General features: G+C 44.3%; 1 protein-coding gene across 1 annotated transcript in view; it reads right to left on the bottom strand.

Moving 5' to 3' along the window:
* Positions 1–18,068, bottom strand: part of ARHGAP23 (Rho GTPase activating protein 23) — a 69,148-nt gene that overhangs the window by 11,101 nt on the left and 39,979 nt on the right. The window contains exons 17-21 of the mRNA XM_044675108.1: positions 16,204–16,329; positions 7,211–7,252; positions 6,677–6,773; positions 4,192–4,223; positions 8–465 (exon numbers count right to left, since the gene is read on the bottom strand). Coding sequence (XP_044531043.1) covers positions 8–465; positions 4,192–4,223; positions 6,677–6,773; positions 7,211–7,252; positions 16,204–16,329 — 755 coding nt within the window. The remainder of the gene's footprint in view (positions 1–7; positions 466–4,191; positions 4,224–6,676; positions 6,774–7,210; positions 7,253–16,203; positions 16,330–18,068) is intronic.

Genomic DNA, 18,068 nt, shown 5'->3' on the forward strand with positions numbered 1-18,068 from the left:
CCGGGGCAGCCGGCCCTCCGCCCCCGGGCGCGGCCCGCCGCCGCCCTCCGTGTCGGTCTCCACGTGACTCAGCTCGCTGCGCTCGTCGTCCGCCTCGTCGCCGCCGCCCCCACCGCGGCCCTCGGTGCCCGAGCACACGCTGCGGTCCATGGTGGACAGGGTCGAGTAGCCCGAGACGATGGAGCGGGTATCGGCGGCGGGCCGCTCCCCAGCTCCCTCTTTGGGGTTCCTCGGGGGGCTGTGGCGGCTTGGCGCCCCCGCGTCCCCGGGAGCCGGCGGCTGCCCTCCGGGACCGTCTTGGACCCCGGTCCCTGGCTTGTGGGCCTCCTGCTCCGAATCATCGTCCGTGCTGCTTCCCAGTCCCCGGCCTTCGCTTCTCTTCTTGCGTTTTCGATTGACGGCCGAGATGAAGGAGATCGCCAGCATCTCCCGCGTGTACGGCTCTTTCTTTGGGACCCACGAGCCCTTGGGGAGAGAAAAGAGGGTTAATTAGGAGGGTGAGGTTTGGGTCTGCGGGGGACCAACTAATCTTGAGGACACGTGACTTATGGCCAAATGCTTTAAATTAATCCTCTTTGATCCTGTGTGTGTGTGGGAGGGATGGGCTTGTTCTCCATGGCCCCAGTAGCAGAAGGGCGACCCAGGAATGGGTGCGAGCTGGAGACTTGGGGGCTCGGTATAAAGAAAAAAAAAGGAGTTCCCTCACATCGATGAATTCACCAATTGAGATGCCATTCCTTATCATCCATCCCCTACACATCCACCCCAAAATGTGGGAAATATATAAACACTTGGAGCAGTCCACAAATGGATCGACTTGCCCCTGGAGGTAGTAAAGTCCCTGTCTTTGGAAGTATACAGGCCAGATGAGCATTTTTTTTTTTAAACCCTTGCCTTCTGTCTTAGTATCAGCTCTAAGACTAGAGTGGCAAGGGGTAGGTAACGAATGGGAGTTAAGTGACTTGCCCAGGGTCACTCAGCTGGGAAGTATCTGAGGCCACATTTGAACCCAGGGCCTCCCAAGTCTGGCTCTCTATCCATTGAAGATGGCGAGAGGGCAGTCCTACTTCGGGTAGCAATTGGACTAGCTGACCTCTGAGGTCCCTTCCAGCCCTGGGGTGCTATAATAGTGGAGACTGTAGGCATCTCTCCTTTACTGGAAACTTTCAAATGTTCCTCTTATAAATAAAACCAGCTCTTCATTCTTGAAAGATACTCTGGATTCTACTGGGTCAAGTCTTCATTCCTGGGTGGTTTTTGTAAGATTGTTGTCATTGGTGCATTTTTTCACATATATGTTTGTGTTAAAGGCTTTCCCCCTATGTCTTTTGATAAAGAATTAATTGGAAGGCAAATGCAAAGAGGAAAATTTCAGCTCTTTGGAAGAATTTCCTAAGAGGTATCTGGTGAAATGAGTGAACTCTGGAGAGATTTTTGCCCCAAAGCAAAAATGGCCAATCTTTTCCCCTTATCTTCCTCTCCCTCTCTCTCTCTTCTCCAAGTTCTCTGTGAATTGAGTGCTGGGTGTGGGATCAGAAGGACCCGAGTTCAAACATAGCCTCAGACAGGTCCTAGCTGTGTGACCCTGGGGAGGTCACTTAGCTGATGTTTGCCTCTACTTCCCCAACTGTAAAATGAGGCTAATAATAGCAACTCCCTCCCAAGCTTGTTTTGAGGGCCAAATGAGGTAATATTTGTAAAACACAACACAGTACCCAACACACAGTAAGTGCTATATAAATGTTAGCTATTATTACTAATTATTATCTCTTACCCCTGTTTCTCTGTATCTGGGGAGGAGATATTTGTGGATTTGAGTTAGTTTTGTTCTTTTGGCCAAGAATCATGGGATCAGAGATTCAGAGTGGGAAGTGTTGTGAGGAAGATTAGTTAGTAATTAATTAAGTACTAAATATTTTTACAGAAGGGACCTCAAAAGTTGAGTCCAGCCCCTTCAATTTACAGATGAGGAAACTGAGGACTAGAGAAGTTAAGTTTAAGGTCTCATACCTAGTAAGTGGCAGAGCTGGGATTCTGACTCAAGTACTCCTACTCCAAATCCAGTGCTCTTTCCACAGCACCAAGAATCTCATTTTACAGATGAATAAACTGAGGCCCAGAAAACCTGTGACTACATAGCTAAAAAATTTCAAGGAAGAACTGGAACTTAGGTCTTCCTGACTATATAACAAGATACCTCTGTTGTGACTTTGCTTTTTTTTTATTTATTAAAAAAATTTTTAACCTTTACTTTCTATTTTAGGAACAGCGCTCTAAGAGAGAAAGGCAAGGGCTAGGCAAACATGGTTAAGTGACTTGTCTAGGGTCACACATCTAGGAAGTGCCTCAGGCTAGATTTGAATCCAGGACTTTTCAACTCTAGGCCTGGCTCTATCCACTGAGCCACCTAGCTTCCCTCTTTCATTCTCAAACCCCTTCCACTTGGGCTTCCATCAACATTAGGCTCTTGAAGGTTGCCTATAACTTCCTAAATGCTCAAACTGGTGGCCTTTTTCTAGATCTCCTTCTCCATTTCTCCAAAGTTTTTGATACTGTTCACCTCTCCCATACTCTCTTGCCTAGGCTTCACAATCACCATCTTCTGGTGCTCTCTCTTGCTATACTCTTTCTTGGTAGTCCCCTTCAGTGACCTCTTTTATACAAATAACTCCCCAATCTCTGTCTCCGGCCCTAGTCTCTTTCTGAGCTCCAGACCTATATCTCTGACTGCCTAAAAATGAGTAGCTCCACATGCCTATTCCACTGCCTTAAATTTAATATGTCTAAAACTTCACACTAATGCTTTTATGTTCCCTCTTCTGATCACTGGATTCCTATCCATCCTTTCTAGCTCTGTTTAAATGCCATTTCCTTTCCTCTAAGAAATTTCTCCTCATCCCTCAGGTTGGAAACAATTTTCTTCCTCAGATCTCACAGAGGGTTTGATTCTAGAACTCTTTAATGCATTTGTAATGTAATATTCTGTGATCATCTTCCTCAGCAACCCATCACCCTACAAGATTCTAAGCTCTTTGAGGGCAAAGACTTTGTCCCATCTAAGCTTTACATCTCTGTCACTGGCTAGCTCACAATGTTCTACACACTAATTAGACACCAAAATGTTTGTTGTATTGAAGAACAGGAAAATGTCAAATGAACTTGAGGTCCTAAGACTTACAGGTTCTAAGGGCTCCTCCTACCATATCTTCCCAGTATGGAAACTCCCCACATCAAGACAAATCATTCTCTCATTTGCAACCTTATGGACTTAGAGAATCAACTTACTCAATTGTTAAATCAATTGTTGAGACCCAAACCTACATCCTTTTAGCTACCATCCATTGGTCCTGCTTTTGTCTCTTGGGGCACACAAAACAAGTCTAATTTTTCATCTACATCAGATCTGGAAGGATTAAACATTCAGATTTTCAGGAAAGAGAAATTTTTTAAATCCTCAGGCTACAGAATTCCTGTTAAATATTCAAGTGAGCTATTGTCTGGGGAGTCATGATATCCTTTAGGTTGTTTTTAGATGTTGAAATCTTTCAAATGTTTAAATGGTTGTTTGAATCTGTTATTTCCCTTTCTTGGCTTAATATCTAACTTCTGCAACTGGAATATAAACTCCTTGAGACCAGGGAATGGTCCATAGTCATCTCTTCTGAGATGCTCCGCAAAGAGGAAGCACTCAGTTAAAATATGGTGATTTGGTGTATTCCCAATAAATATTTTAGCCTGGTTTCTTCCCATCACTCAATTTGAGAGAAACTACCTTAAGCCCACTAGATGGCGCATGTCTCCTGGGAATCAGAATGTATTTGCATGTTGGGTGATCAATTTTATGAGGTTTTTAAAAATCACATAACAAACACATTGCAGAGCTAAATAGGCATGTCTGGGGATTATCTGACATTGTGGACCTACTGGATCACCTGGATTCCTACTGAAAATCAGAAGCAAAATGACTCTTCTAAAGATGACCAAGGAGAAAGAGACTCCCCATTCCACCTTACTCTCTCCTTCCTGGGTTTCTCCTGTACCCCTCCACTCTAGGAGTAAATCCTCCAGTTGAACCTCAATTCCTTAAACTGTAGGAGGCACCCGGGAAAAATCCCTTCCCAAACGAGAGACAGTCATAACACCCCCAGCTCCCTAAGTATCAGACCCATGCTAGGATCACCCCTTCCTTACCTTGGACTTGGTGGAACCACAGTTGATAGAATCTGTAGACAAAAGACAAAAAGAAAAATGGAAGTTAGGTAGGGAACAGGCAGAGAGGGTGAGGGAGGGAAGCGAGCACATTTGGGGAATATAATCCCTCTCTTCTGAGGTTTCAGAAACCAGGGAAGTGCCCATTTAAGGAAGAGATGTTAGGCACTGCTTCCTTTCAAAATAGGAACTGACATCAAGCTTTGGGCCCCGAGGCATTACATGACCTCAGTTATTTCATTTACCCCACAGTCAAGGGAGACTCTTGGTGGGGGCTCTTCTTCCCCTCCTCCACCCTTGGCTTAATAGAAGGCATTGGAACAGAAAGGCAAACAAGTCAGACCAAAACCACACAAACCACAATGGTGAACACAGCAGATCACAGATGTCCTAGATACATGGAGGCCAGAGGGGGAGGAGGAGGAGGAGGAGGAGGAGAAGGGAAGGGAGGGAAGAAATTGTTTCTTCTTCCCCCAACTCCCCTGCACGGGACCTGGGAGAATGGGGCCATACAGAGCTGTTTAGTCAAAGGCGGGAAGGAACAATGGACTGAAGTATAGGAGGTAAGGTAGATGGGAGCCCTCCATGGAAGCCCTGATGCCCAGCTTCTCACTGGCATCCATTTGCTTCTCCAGGGCTTGATTTCTTTGTTTCAAGTGGAAGTGAGGGACAGGGTAAGAGGGGAGGTAAGTAAAACATGGCTATGCAACCTTGTCCTCAGCATGGCCTATGGATACCTCATTCTGCTGGTTTGTGAAATGGGGATGGGGCTCGAGAAGATGATTGTCATGGCCACTTTTTCTTTCCCGGAGACTAAGTTGGGGCAATAACCCAACTTGGGGTTTGGATGAGGGTGGGAGCCCCAGTTAATCCACACGGCCTGGCAAGCAGGTTAGGCCTTTTCTCCCCTGACACCAGCCCTCCCTCCACCCACCTCCAGACAGTGAGAAGAGCGATGATGAGCTGATCACACAGTGACAAGCACAGTAAAGTGTTAGCAGTGGGTGATTAGAAGAAACAGGGGCCTTCCCTTCACCCCCCTCCTCAAATCTACCTTTTTGAAGCTTATAAATCAACCTCTGATGGGACCTTCTTTCTTTATACCCCTCCTCAAGGTCAGCTTCTTTGGAAGCCGGGGCTAGTGAGTGTCCCATGGATTCTGACTTCAGTGTCCCAATATGCCGCCGATTTGGCTCGTTTTTCATATTCTTTCAAGTCAGTGTGGGATGGGAGCAGGCACTCTGTGTGTGTGTATTTGAGTATTGCTGGAAGGCAAGGATTAGGCCAGGGGCAGGGATATAGTAGGCTCCAGTTTTCTTTTCTTTTCTAACCCTTACCTTCCATCTTAGCATCAATACTGTGTATTGGCTCCAAGGCAAAAGAGTGGTAAGGGCTAGGCAATGGAGGGGTCAAGTGACTTGCCCAGAGTCACACAGTTAGGAAGTGTCTGAACACTCTAAGCCTACCTCTCCATCTACTGTGCTGCCCAGCTGCCCCCTTTTTAGTTTTGTTTGTTTTTTTTTTTTTTTTATGGGAGGGATGGGAGAGCTGAGCCAATGCACAGGAGCAAGAAGAGAAAGTATATATATATATAATATACATCATATCAAATATATATTATATGCAATAAATAAATATAAAAATATATAATATAATATTTTTACATATGTGCATTAGCAGGTGTTTATTAATATCTGAGGTTTCTGCCAATCACAGTAGGTCTTGGAATGTATTCCCCTCCAATATTGGGCCCTATTGTACACCTATATCCTACCATGAGAGTCTCTGATTTGGCTCTGTGTCTATGGATGGGACCTTCCTGCCCCTACTACCATGATGACCCCAAACATCTCTATCCATTCCATTTGGCATCTCCCTGCCCCGAACTTCTTATAATCACCCACGAGGGTTAGTATCCAAGATAGCTGAGAAACCACACACTGTACCCTTTAAATCTCCAACAGGTCCGCTGGAGGAAAAAAGAGAGGAAGAACAGAGGAGCAGGAAGAGAGAGAGAGAGAAAAAAGGAAGAAGGGAGAAGAGGAAAGGGGAGAGAATGGGTGAAGAGCAGAGAGAAGGAGGAGAGAGGTCCGGAAAGACAGAGAAAGCAGAGATGGGTGTAAGGAGAGAACAGAAGAAATATTAAAAAAGAGAAACAGTGCCCAGGGGCCAAGGAACACGCGCACAAGCCAGAATTCAAGGAAATTAAAGGCTCAGAAAAGAAACCAGGGAAAGAACCCAACCCTGGGGTTGGGGGGGGAGGTGGGGAGCTCTGGGCCAAGCTGGTTCTTCCTTGGGCAGGACAGAATGCTATCTTCACCCAACTCCTCCCTCAGCTTTAGCTGCATGCAAGAGTGGGAGGAGGGCACTGCCAATGGGGCAGGAGGGGAGCAGGAAGCCCAGGAAAGGGGTTGTGATGGGCTGGGGCTAGAGAAGATTCCCCAACCATACCCAAGGGCTCACTCACCTGAACCTGCCTCTCCTGGGGGCACTGTCCTGCCAATGTTGGGCAGGAGGTACTCTATATTGGGCACTGATTGGGATTCCTTTTCGTCAACTGGAGTCTGCAAACAGAGAACCATTAACCTGGGCTAAGATTATCTTCCCTCCCTTCCCATTCAAAGCTGGGGGGGGGGGGGTAGCTGGTCCCACCACCAGACTGGGGGCAGAGACAGTTTCTCTCATCCTACTGGGAGGGTCCCTCAGGGCAAGATATGTGTCTTCCCCATCAGACAGGAAGTTCCCTGGAGGTAGGGACTGAGTGTCAGTCAGTCTGTTATCAGACAAAGCTCCTCAGGACAAAAACAAGGCTCCTTTTCAATTCCCTTCCCCCTTCTCATCCCTATCCAGGAAGTGCCTAGCATTGAGCTTTGGGGACCCTTAGGACAATTCCCTGTGACCTCTCCACCTCCCATATGTTTTGGTGTCTTCTATGATATCATCCTCCTAACCCCAGAGCATGTGATGACCCCTTTCCCCAAAAGCCCTCAGAATAACTTACTCTTTCTCCCTTTTCTTCATCATCACTGAAAAACCAGTCAGACTGCAGAGAAAACAAAGTAGGGATGGGAGTTACACTGGGGTGAGATGGTTTTCTGAGTACAGATGTTGTTTGGTTGTTTTTTCACTCATGTTGGACTCTTTATGAGCCCATTTGGAGTTTTCCTGGCAAAGATACTGGAGAGGTTTGCCATTTCCTTCTCTGACTCATTTGACAGATGAGGAAACTGAGGCAAACAGGGTTAAGTGACTTGCCCAAGGTCACACAGTTAGTAAGTATCTATGGCTGGATTTGATCTCAGGATGATGAGGTTCCCTGATTCCAAGTCCAGTATAGAGAACCACTGCGCCACCTAGCTTTCCTATAGATAAAGGAATATGCCCCAAATTTTACCTTCTGCTTATAAACTAGCTTGGCTCAAAGGCTGAGACACAGCAAGAAACCCAGTAAGAGAGAGAGATATCAAAATCTCAGAGCTGGAAGGTATCTTAGAGACCATCTAAGGTTTGCTCCAGATTCTGTCTGAAACATGATTCTGGAAAGTGCTATAACATGCCAGACAAAAGATCATCTAACTTCTAACTTCTTTTTGAACAACTCCGGTGACAGAGAACTTACCAACACAGCCCATTCCACTTTTGAACAGTTCTAATTATTAAGATGTTCTTTAAAGGACTCCAAATCTCCATCTCCCTGGCCCTAGTACTAACTCTGCATCCTTTGTCCTGGTCCTAGCTTCTGAGTAAATGCAATCTAGCACCTCTTCTGAAGTCAGTATTCTTTAAATACTTGGATAGCCATCACATTTCCTCCAACTTTCTTCAAGACAAATGTCTGGGGGACAGCTAAGTGGCTCGGTGGATTGAGAGCCAGACCTAAAGATGGGGGGTCCCGGGTTCAAATCCTAGCTGTGTGACCCTGGGTAAGTCACTTAATCTCCATTGCCTGGCCTTCTGCCTTGGAACCTATTGAATCTAAGACAGAATGTAAGGGTTTAAAAAAAAAAAAAAGGCAAATGTCTGGCTCCCCCCTCCAGATAACACTGTGTGCCTGGCTTTGAAGGACCGATTGTGCCTTCCTTCATCTCCTTTCCAATTCCAGTGCACCACTACTACTACCCAAAGCACTGGTCCTGGAAGAGGAATGAAAAAAACTCCTTGTTCCTCTCTATCTGGAGACTTTCTCTATCTCTCTCAGGGATCTCTCCTCCTCTGGGGTTAACTCCATCCAAATTCATCCCCCAATCCAGATCCTATGGCTACTGCTTGCTTGCCCAGACATTCTCCTTTCTTTCTCCACTTCAGTACCTTGCTCACACTCTCCTTCTCTACCCCAGCTCATGCCCTTCTACTAGAGCTCTTAAAGATATGAGTCGATGTTCTCTCAAGTTCCCTAACTTCCCAGTTCCTCAATCTACTCACCTCCGTGACCTATTCTTCCACTACAATGGAATACCACCATACTTTTGCCCTTGCCATCACCCAGAAGTGCAGCAATTCTATGTTCAAGACATTTCTTTATCTAATCAGAATTTCCCTATTCTTTGTTGTTGTTCATTCCATCTCTCCCTATTCTTTGTTGTTGTTCAACAACCAAATGTCTGACTCTTCCTCAGTTTCCTCATCTGTCAAATGAATCAGAGATGGAAGTGGCAAATCAGTCCAGTATCTTTGCCAAGAAATCCCCAAATGTGGTCACAGGCAGAGAGTTGGGCAGGACTGAATTGACTAAGCAACAACAAATATGGAATAATAGTTTTAAAGCACAAGTGATCTGATCACACCACCGGCCTGTACAAGAAGCTCCAGTGGCTCCTTTTGGACTTCAGGATAAAATATAGCCTTCCCAAGGTTAACTCCAAGCTATCTTTACTACATTATATATTCATGGACTCATGTTGTTCAATTGTTTCAGTCATGTCCAAGTCTCTATGACCCCACTTGAGGTTTTCTTGGCAGAAATACTGGATGGTTTGCCATTTACTTCTCCAGCTCATCTGACAGATGAAGAAACTGAGGCAAACAGAGTTAAATGACTTGCCCAGGGTCACAGAGCTTGTGTTTGAGGCCAGATTTGAACCCAGGAAAATGGATCTTCCCGATTCCAGACCCATTGCTCTATACTTCCTAAATCATACATAACTCGAGCTTTAATCCTTCACTTCTCTGCACTTTCCCAGGCTTTAGCTATGCTCTCCTCCCTTCTAATCAAGACCACTTGGTGAACCAGTTCTCCTATATACTATCCTCTGTTCTTAAATCCCTCATCACCTTCTTTTATTACTACTCCAATTTATCAAAACACAACCTGGCAGCTGTGTGACCCTGGACAAGTCACTTAACCCCCATTGCCTAGCTCTAACCACTCTTCTGCCTTGGAACCAATATCCAGTATTGATTCCAAGATGGAAGGTTATGGGTTAAAAACAACAAAAACAACAAAAATCATACAACCTGGATTATTCCCACCATCCACCTCCTCTATTACTACTCACATGCCATTGTGTGGAGCCAAAGAAATCACATGATTGTGCTGACTGAACTCACTGCAAATATCTATTATCTAATCTCAAGTGGGCTCTTATTGCACCAAGGCAATCTGTTTGCATGACTCAAATGGATTCCCTGCACCATTCACTACAGAAATTATTTCAAAATTTTTTTTGCCTCTAAGTCTCCCACAGCAACCTTCTCCTCTCAACCTCTCTCATCAGAGGACTCTGCCTCCTATTATATTGAGAAGATCAAGGCTTCAGGAACTCTCTTTTCCTCCTCTTCTATCACACTTCCTTGACATCATTCCCTACTATTTCCTTCATTCATCTCTCTCTTGTATGCACTCTAGATCCCATCCCCTCTCCTCTTCTCCAGCATATTGCTCCCAATATCATCCCTTCTCTCTCTCATTTTTAGTCTCTCCCTCTTTGCAGATTCCTTATCTGCAATGTCTACATTCCCCACCCCCCCAAAAAAACAAACGAATTAATTAGTTTCTACTAGTTCCACTGACCATTATTCTCCATCTCTCCTCCCTTTCCCAGTCAAATTGTTTGGAAAAGTTTTCTATGTCTTCCCTTTCTATTTGTATCTGCAGCTTTTGACCTGTTTTTCACACAGTAAATCTGAAGTTGCCTCTATTTCCTCTCTACTCACTTTCTCTTCTTTTTTTTGGAAAAACCCTTACCTTCTGTCTTCAATTTGGCACTAAATATCAGTTCCAAGGCAGTGGGGGTAAGTGACTTATCCACAGTCACATAGCTATGAAGTATCTAAGGCCACGTTTGAACCCAGGACCTCTCATTTCTAGGTCTGGCACTCTGTTTACTGAGCCATGTAGTTGCTCCTTACGCACTTTCTTCTAAACCCTCTGGGTTCTGACATCATTATTCAACGGAAACTACTGGCTTCAAAGTTACCAGTGATCTTTTTTTTGAAATTTTTATTTCATTAATTAATTTAGAACATTTTTCTATGGTTACAAGGATTTATGTTCTTTCCCTCCTCTCCTCCCCACGCCCCTCCCACAGCCCACACACAATTCCAACCAGTGATCTCTTAATTGCCAAATCTAATGACCTTTTCTCAGTCTTATTCCTTCTTGACCTCTCTACAACACTGGACACATTTGACCACCTTCTCAGGTTTTCATGACACTGTTCTTGCTTTCTCTCTCCTTCCCTCTCCTTTCCTCCTTCTCTTTCTCTCCCTCTTCTCCCCCTCCCTTCCTTCCCCATCTGACCACTCCCCTCATCTCATTCTCCTTTGTTTGACCATCATCTGGGTCACACCCACTATCTGTGGGTGTAGCCCAAGGTTCTGCTTTGGGCTCTCTTATCTTTTTTTCTCTAGACTCATCAGTTCCCATGGGTTCAATTATCATCCCTCAGCAAATGATTCACAGATCTAGACCCAGCTTCTTCTCAGCTCCAGTCCCAAACTGCCAACTGCCTAATGAATATTTCTAACTGGTTGTTCTGGAGACATCTCACGTGCAACATTTCCAAAACAGAGCTCATTATCTTCCCTCCTAAATCCACCCTTCTTCCAAACTTTCCCATTTCTGTGGAGAACATCCAGTTCCCCAGGTTGACAAACTCAGTGTCATCCTGGACTCCTCCCTCATCCCATATGCCCAATTAGTTGCCAAATCTTGTCATTTCTATCAACATTAACATCTCTCTTTGTTGCCAGCACTCTAAGGACTATGGGACTTTTCCATCTGACTTGCAGTTGAAGCCTTCTAGGTTCCTAACACAATAAAGCTCCCTAAGAACACAGCCAGCTTCCTTTTTTTTTTTTTTTGTATCCCCAGCTTTTGGCCTGATGTTTTCCACACAGTACGTGCTTAATATGTACTTTTTCATTCATTCGATTATTTATTTCTCATATCTACCCTCTATAGCCATGTTGGTGAACCTGTGGTACACGTGCCAGGGGGGGCTGCTCCCTTCCCCCTCTCCACGGGCTCCTGAGGACATTTCTCCCATGACCAGCCCCTCTGCCCAGAGGCCCAATGGGAGCACTTCCTCCCCTCCCCCCCATGGGATAAGTGGGCAGCTCACATGCAGCAGGAAGGTTGTAGTTTGGGCACTTGGTCTCTAAAAGGTTTGCCATCACTGCCCTATAGCCACTGCCCTAGTTCCAACTCTCATCAGAGTCTTCCCCAAACCTCTCTCTACTCCAAATATCATCCACCCTGGCACCAAAATTATAAGTATGGGCAATTCACTCCTCTATTCAATAAACTCTAGCAGCTCCCTATTGCCTCTAGGATCACATATTTGTTGTCAGTGTTCAATCATTTTCAGTCTGACTCTTCATGACCCCATTTGGGGTTTTCTTGGCAGAGATCGTGAAGTGGTTTGCCATTTCCTCCTCTAGCTCACTTTACAGATAAGGAAACTAAGGCCAACAGGGTGAAGTGACTTGCCCAGGGTCATGCAGCTAGTAAATATCTGAAGCCATATTTGAACTCAAGTCTTCCTGGCTCCAGGAAGGATCATGTCCAAATCATGTAATCTTTTATATACCTCAACTAGGTGGTAAAGTGAATAGACTGCTATCCACTAATCTATCCAGACTGCTGAATGTGGAGTCTTCAGACCTAGGTTCTAATCCTGCCTCAACCAAAGACTTAGCTATGGGACTTGGGCAAGTCACTTAACCTCAGTTGGCTTCAGTTTCTTTATCTGTGAAATGGGAATAATAATAGGAAGTACCAACCAGTGGAAATAGCATAAGCCTTGGGGGGGAAAGCTGAGGGGGATGAAGGGGAAAGTAAGAGCATGAATTATGTAACTATGTTAACTTTTCTAAAAAATGAATATTAATAAATGTTAAAAAAAATAGGAAGTACCTCACAGGATTGTTGTGAGGATTAAATAAGATAACATAGGTAGCTTTGCAAACCTTAAAGTGCTACATAAACCCTGACTCTTAGAGTCCTATGTCCCATAAATACCCTGTATTCATTTTCTCAGGGCAGCTGGGTGGTGAAATGGTTAGAAGGCTGGACTTGGAGTCAGGAAGGATCATCTTGCTGAGCTCAAATCCAGCCTCCAATGTTTTCTAGCTTTGTGACCCTGGGCAAGTGACTTCACCCTGCTTGCCTCAGTTTCCTCATCTGTCAAATGCGCTGGAGAAGGAAATGACAAACCATTCTAGGATCTTTGCCCCCAAAAATCTCAAATGGGACTTATGAGAAGGAATGCTAAACTCATCCAGAGAGAGAACTGTGGGAGTAGAAACACAGAAGAAAAACATATGACTTATCACTTGTTTATATGGGTATAGGATTTGGGGTTTGGGTTTTAAAAGATTACTCTGCTACAAAAATGATAATATGGAAATGGGATTTGAGTGATAATACATATATAATGAAGTGGAATTGCTTGTCAACTCTGGGGGCGGGGGGGAGAAAGAGGAGAGGGAGACAACAAGAATCATGTAACCATGGGAAAAAAAATAGATTTAAAAAATATCCTTTTATGCCGAAATCACATTACTTCCTCTCATATGCTCTACATTCCCACTAAACTGGCCACAGCATTCCTTCTCCAATCTTAGTGCTTTTGCACAGGCTATCCCCCACCCCTGGAATGCCCTCCTTTCTGGCCTCTGCATCTTAGACTATTTGTTCCATCCTTTTCAGTCATGTCTGACTCTTTGTGACCCCAGTTGAGGTTTTCTTGGCAAAGATACTGGAGTGGTTTGCCATTTCCTTCTCTAGCTTATTTGACACATGAGGAAACTGAGGCAGGGGACAACTTGCCTAGAATCACCAGAGCCACATAGCTAATAAGTATCTAAGGCTGGATCTGAATTTAGGTCTCTTTGACTTCATTTTTTTAATTTTAAATTTTTTTCTGGGTTATTCATGTATTATCACATAAAACACATTTCTATAGTATTCATTTTTGTAAGAGAGTAATCTTTTAAAACCAAAACCCAAATAATATGCCTAAATAAACAAGTGATAAATCACATGCTTTCATCTGCATTCTGACTCCCACAGCTCTTTCTCTGGAGATGGAGAGCATCCTTTGTCATATGTTCCCCAGAATTGTCCTGGATCATTGTAATGCTGGGAGTAGCAGTCTATCACTCTCTTTGACGTCAGACCCAAGGCTCTATCCACTGCACCATCTAGCTGCCAAAGTAATTTTCCATAAATGCAGATCCAACAAAAGGGAGCTAGGTAGCACAGTGGATAGAGCACCTAGAATTGGGAGGACCTGGGTTCAAATCCAGCCTCACACATTTATGAGCTGTGTGACCCTCTGCAAATCACTTAATCCTGATTGACTAGCCCTTGTTGTTCTTTTGTCTAAGAAGTAATATTAAGATAGAAGGTAAGGTTTTTTAAAAAATGTAAACCCAGATTGAATTGCTTGCCAGTTCTAGGAGGGGGAAGGAAGGAGGGAGGAGATGATTTGAGTCATATAACTTTGGAAAACTTGTGTGGAAATTTATTACATGTAATTAGTAAAAAAATTTTAAAGAAATTAAAGAAATGATAATCAAAAAAATATTTTTAATGTATATTTGACTAGGTGACTCCCTTACTTAACCAAGTCTAGTGGCTCCCTATTGCCTCTAAAATAAAATGTAAACTCTCCTGTTTAGCTTGTTAAGTGCTCCCTCCCATTCCTTGCATTCTGAGATGCAGCCAAACTGATCTTCCCTCTTTCCTCACTCACAACATTCCATCTCCCATCTCCAGGCCTTTGCAATGATCCTCCCTCATGCCTGGAATGCATTCCCTCCTTATTTCTCCCTCATGGAGTCCTTCTCTTCCTTGAAGATGCAACTCAGGAATTTTCCTGCTCTCCCTCCAACTCCTAATGTCTTCACCCTCCCAAACTACCTTTTATGTATTTTCACTGATTTTCTGTTGTCTTTTTTCCCCTCTCTCCCTTCTTCCCTTTCTCCCTTACCTTCTATCCTAGACTCCATACTAAATGCAGTAAAACAGAAGAGGGTGGTAAGGGCTGGGCAATAAGGGGTTAAGGGACTTGCCTAAGGTCACACAGTTAGGAAGTATCTAAGGCCACATTTGAACCCAGGACCTCCCATCTCCAGGTCTGGCCCTCTATTCACTGAGCCACCTAGTGCCCCTTATATATATTTCTATATGCACTTCTTGTCTCTCCAATTAAAATGTAAACTCTTTACAGGTCAGATTTGCTTTATTCTTTGTACTTATATCCCAAGCATGCAGTAGGTGCTTAATAAAAAAAAAAAACCTGTCCATTTATTGAGTGAACATAAAACAGTTTTCAGTCTCCAAATGTGTTACTAGAAAATTGGGGGGGTCCTTGAACTACATTTCCCACGAGCCCACTGGCTTCCTGTCGTTATGTGTTGCCATAGATAGGGAGATAAAATTGAGGGGCTGGCCTTCCTCTCTCTTTGCTTTCTGTCCACCTTGGGGGCCACAGGGAACGGCGCCCAAGCTAGCATGGCACGTAGCTTTATTTTCTAGAGACTACCAATAAACCTTATAAACCCATAATATTTTTAAAGTTATCATTTAAATATTAATTTCATTTTTTACACAAACACACTCAGTCTAGTGGGGAAGGCAGGGCACAGCTGGGAATGAGCTGGGGATGGCCTGGAAATGATATGGTGGAGGAGCCCAGCCACATCTGACTAACTCCCCACAGGCTGGGCTGGTTCCTTCATTGGAGCTGGAGATCAGAGCCAGCCCCGGGGCTCCTCCACCACAGAGCAGAGTCCCCGTTCCCTGGCCACCAATGATCTCCTCACCCAGTCTTTTAGGAGATGTGGCCCATTGTTCATGGAGAGAGTACTGGAAAGACAAGTCAGAGAGCAGGTCCAGCGTCGATGGAGGGCAAGAGCAGGGGTTTTAGCTGTCCTAAGGTTCTTAAAAGTGGGGATAGCTGGGTGGCTCAGTGGATTGAGAGCCAATCCTAGAGATGGGAGGTCCTGGGTTCAAATCTGACCTCAGACACTATTCTGCCTGGGAACCAATAGCCAGTATTGATTCTAACATGGAAGGGAAAGGCTTAAAAAATAAATAAATAAAAATTTGACAGTACCTTATTTGTACTTTAGAGTAAGTCCAGGATGTGCCTGGGCATGGTCCTCACATATCCTAAGAGCCACACCTGGCCCAACAAAGGCTATTTCTTTGAATGGGGAGTGGGTCAGAAGGTCTGAAAATTCGCTAAGTGGGGAAGGGAAATGGCAGTCCTGAAATCAGGAGGACCTAAGTTCAAATCCAGCCTCAGACACTTATTAACTGTCTGACTGCAGGCAAGTCAATTCGCCCTGGTTGCCAAAGTTTCTTCATCTGTCAAATGAGCTGGAAAAGGAAAAGGCAAACCACTCCAGTAACTCTGCCAAGAAAACCCCAAATGGGGTCACAGAAAGTCAGACACGACTGAAACCTGGGACTATTCTGGGGAAGTCCGGCCTTTATGGTGAGCCTAGCTAGGGGTAAACAGCAATAAGGCAGAGACTTCTTACGTGCTGGATCAGCGTCTCCACGATCTTGTACCGGTCCGGCATGTGAGTCACCATATCAGTCATGTTGTCCTCAGATGTTCTCACCAGCGTGGGCCCAAATACCAGCGCCAAGTTGCGGGGCTCCATCTTGGGAAGGGAGGGAAAGGAAAGGAATATCGATGATTGCTACTCTTCCTTCTCCAACCCATTCCCAAAAGTCTTCAGTTTTTCCTCTTCCTGACTATCCATGTCAGAATGCCCTCCCTTTTAGGCATCCCCATCTCTAACTCTTCCCCCTACCCCATCTGGACCGCTTGCTCAGGGAGCCTCGTAGTCGGGGCAGCCCCAGTTAGTCAGAAGTACTTCCAGGCTCTGGGGGTGGATACAAAGTCAAGTCAACAAGCATTGATTAAGTGTCTACTGTATACCAGCCACTGTGCTAAGTGCTTAAGAAAGAAAAATCCAGGGTCCTCCAGAAGCTCAAATTCTAATGGGGAAGACTACCTATGTTTATACTAGATATATAAAGCATTAAGGGGCAGAGAGGGGGCTCAGTGAATAGAGAAGTAGGACTGGAGGCAAAGGGAGGTCCTGGATTCAAATTTGACCTCAGACACTTCCTGTGTTCAAGTCTAACTCCAATGACCTCGCCTTGACCACTCTTCTGCCTTGGAACTAGATTCTAAAACAGAAATCTGCAAGCCTGCTCCATACAAGATGGATTCAAGAAAAGAGAATATAGTTCAGTGAGAGATAGGACTTCGCAATTGTTTGGAGCAGGAAACCCTAAGAAGGACAAGCAAGGGCAGCTCTGATTGTATTTTTAAAATTGGAGGAAGCCCTAATCCACCCAGAGCCAAGGGAAGGAGGCCAAAGATTGGTCTAAGACAATTCAGTAAGAGGATTCTGGTTAGATGCAAGGACAGAGTCCTAGCAAGGACTGATAGGAAATTCTGAGAGGCTCTGGAGGATCAGGGAAATGAAATCACATCATATAACTTTAATAGATGCAAAAATGTGGAAACATGGCACTACACATTGGGATGGGTATATTTTTTCTGCCCCTCAGTTAAAAAATAGTAAAGTAAAATCATTTTTTAAAACTGAGCCTTAAAAAAAAAAGCAAAAGGGAAAAATAAATATTTCCCAACTCATACACCATAAGTAATGTTTGTTAGCAACATGACGCATTTTTTAAACACAATGAAAAATGTTACCTATTATTTTCTGATTGTTAAACTATGTTACTTTAAACATAACAAAAATAAATTCTATACTTCCAAATGCCTCTTTTTCTTTCCTCTGCCTCTACCTAGTTTCTTTAAGTATTATAAAGCTCTTTTTCTTCAATAAAAAATTCACTTGTTTTGGGTTTAGATGGAACATTGAGACATACATCCTCGGTAGAGAATTTCTACGTATTATGTGGATGCAATCTAAAAAAACCACACCTTTCTTTTCATCTATTCTGTGAAGGTTGTGCCTAGTTATTTGTAGAGCCCATCTTAACTACAAACTACATAGCAGCATAACACAATACTCTTCTAGGGACAGATTTTTTTCTAGCTTGATCTCAGAATAAGTTTTTTTTTTTTTTAAACCCTTACTTCTGTTTTAGAATCAATTCTATGTACTGGTTCTAAGGCAAAAGAGCAGTAAGGGCTAGGCAATGGGGGTTAAGTGACTTGCCCAGGGTCACACAGCTAGGAAGTGTCTGAGGCCAAATTTTAACCTCCCGTCTTTGGGTCTGGCTCTCAATCTACTGAGCCACCTAGCTGCCCCCTCAGAATAAGTTTTTAGGAGAAAGAAAGGCAGAAAGGAAGGAAGGAAGGAAGGAAGGAAGGAAGGAAGGAAGGAAGGAAGGAAGGAAGGAAGGAAGGAAGGAA

Source organism: Gracilinanus agilis, chromosome 4, assembly GCF_016433145.1.
Source record: "Gracilinanus agilis isolate LMUSP501 chromosome 4, AgileGrace, whole genome shotgun sequence".
NCBI classification, from domain to species: Eukaryota; Metazoa; Chordata; class Mammalia; order Didelphimorphia; family Didelphidae; genus Gracilinanus; species Gracilinanus agilis.